General features: G+C 45.8%; 1 protein-coding gene across 1 annotated transcript in view; it reads left to right on the plus strand.

Annotated features, from left to right (window-relative positions):
* The first annotated feature begins 255 nt into the window (after positions 1-255).
* TTC27 (tetratricopeptide repeat domain 27) overlaps positions 256-727 on the plus strand; it is a 138114-nt gene continuing 137642 nt past the window's right edge. The window contains exon 1 of the mRNA XM_009331099.1: positions 256-307. Within this exon, the coding sequence (XP_009329374.1) occupies positions 256-307 (52 nt within the window). The remainder of the gene's footprint in view (positions 308-727) is intronic.

A 727-nucleotide genomic window follows, 5' to 3' on the forward strand; every position in this document is an offset into this window, starting at 1 on the left:
TGTTTCGTGATACTACACACTGCACCTAATAGCAAAATGAATTACAACCTTTACACTACAGTCATCTTCAGAACATTCATCTTTCCACATCTAGAATTTGCCCCCTGCTGTGATGGCCTTCTGGTTTCTGACTTGATTACCTTCAAGTTTCATTAGCAACTCTGAGAGAACGTTTTTATTGTTTCAACTGTTTCATTCAATTTTGAATGAGCAGGAGGGCACGGCCTTTTTTCTCCTCTTCTGATGTACACGCACATGATGAAAGCGAAGAGCTCAGAAACGATGGGACAGAATTATGTTCCTATAGGTATCTGGACAGGTGCTGAAATAAATACAGGAACAGACCAAAGCACGGTCCTCACCTCCTCCTGTATCTTATTAAGCCAATTCAACGGCATTGTCTGTGTCCAAACCACCTTTAGGCACGCAGATACCTAGACCATACTTCTTCAAAAGAAATCCTGCCTGGTTACTAACCATACGTGATGTTTCCTCTCTTACCTACTTGAAATCTGAAGCGCTATCATTTTTCTCACCTACGCAGCTGAAAAATTGGCTTTACACGTTCTAACTTCCCGATCCCGTGCAAACGTCGCCCGAGAGAAAACTCGACGAACACATCACCCAGTAAGAGAACCGCGCTCTTAACGGACAGGCGCACGAGAACTCCCTATAAATTAGCCGGCCGAGGCGCTCCTGGCGCCGCCTCCACGGCAGCACGGAGCCC

This window comes from Pygoscelis adeliae, unplaced genomic scaffold, assembly GCF_000699105.1.
Source record: "Pygoscelis adeliae isolate BGI_AS28 unplaced genomic scaffold, ASM69910v1 Scaffold218, whole genome shotgun sequence".
In the NCBI taxonomy this organism is placed as follows: Eukaryota; Metazoa; Chordata; class Aves; order Sphenisciformes; family Spheniscidae; genus Pygoscelis; species Pygoscelis adeliae.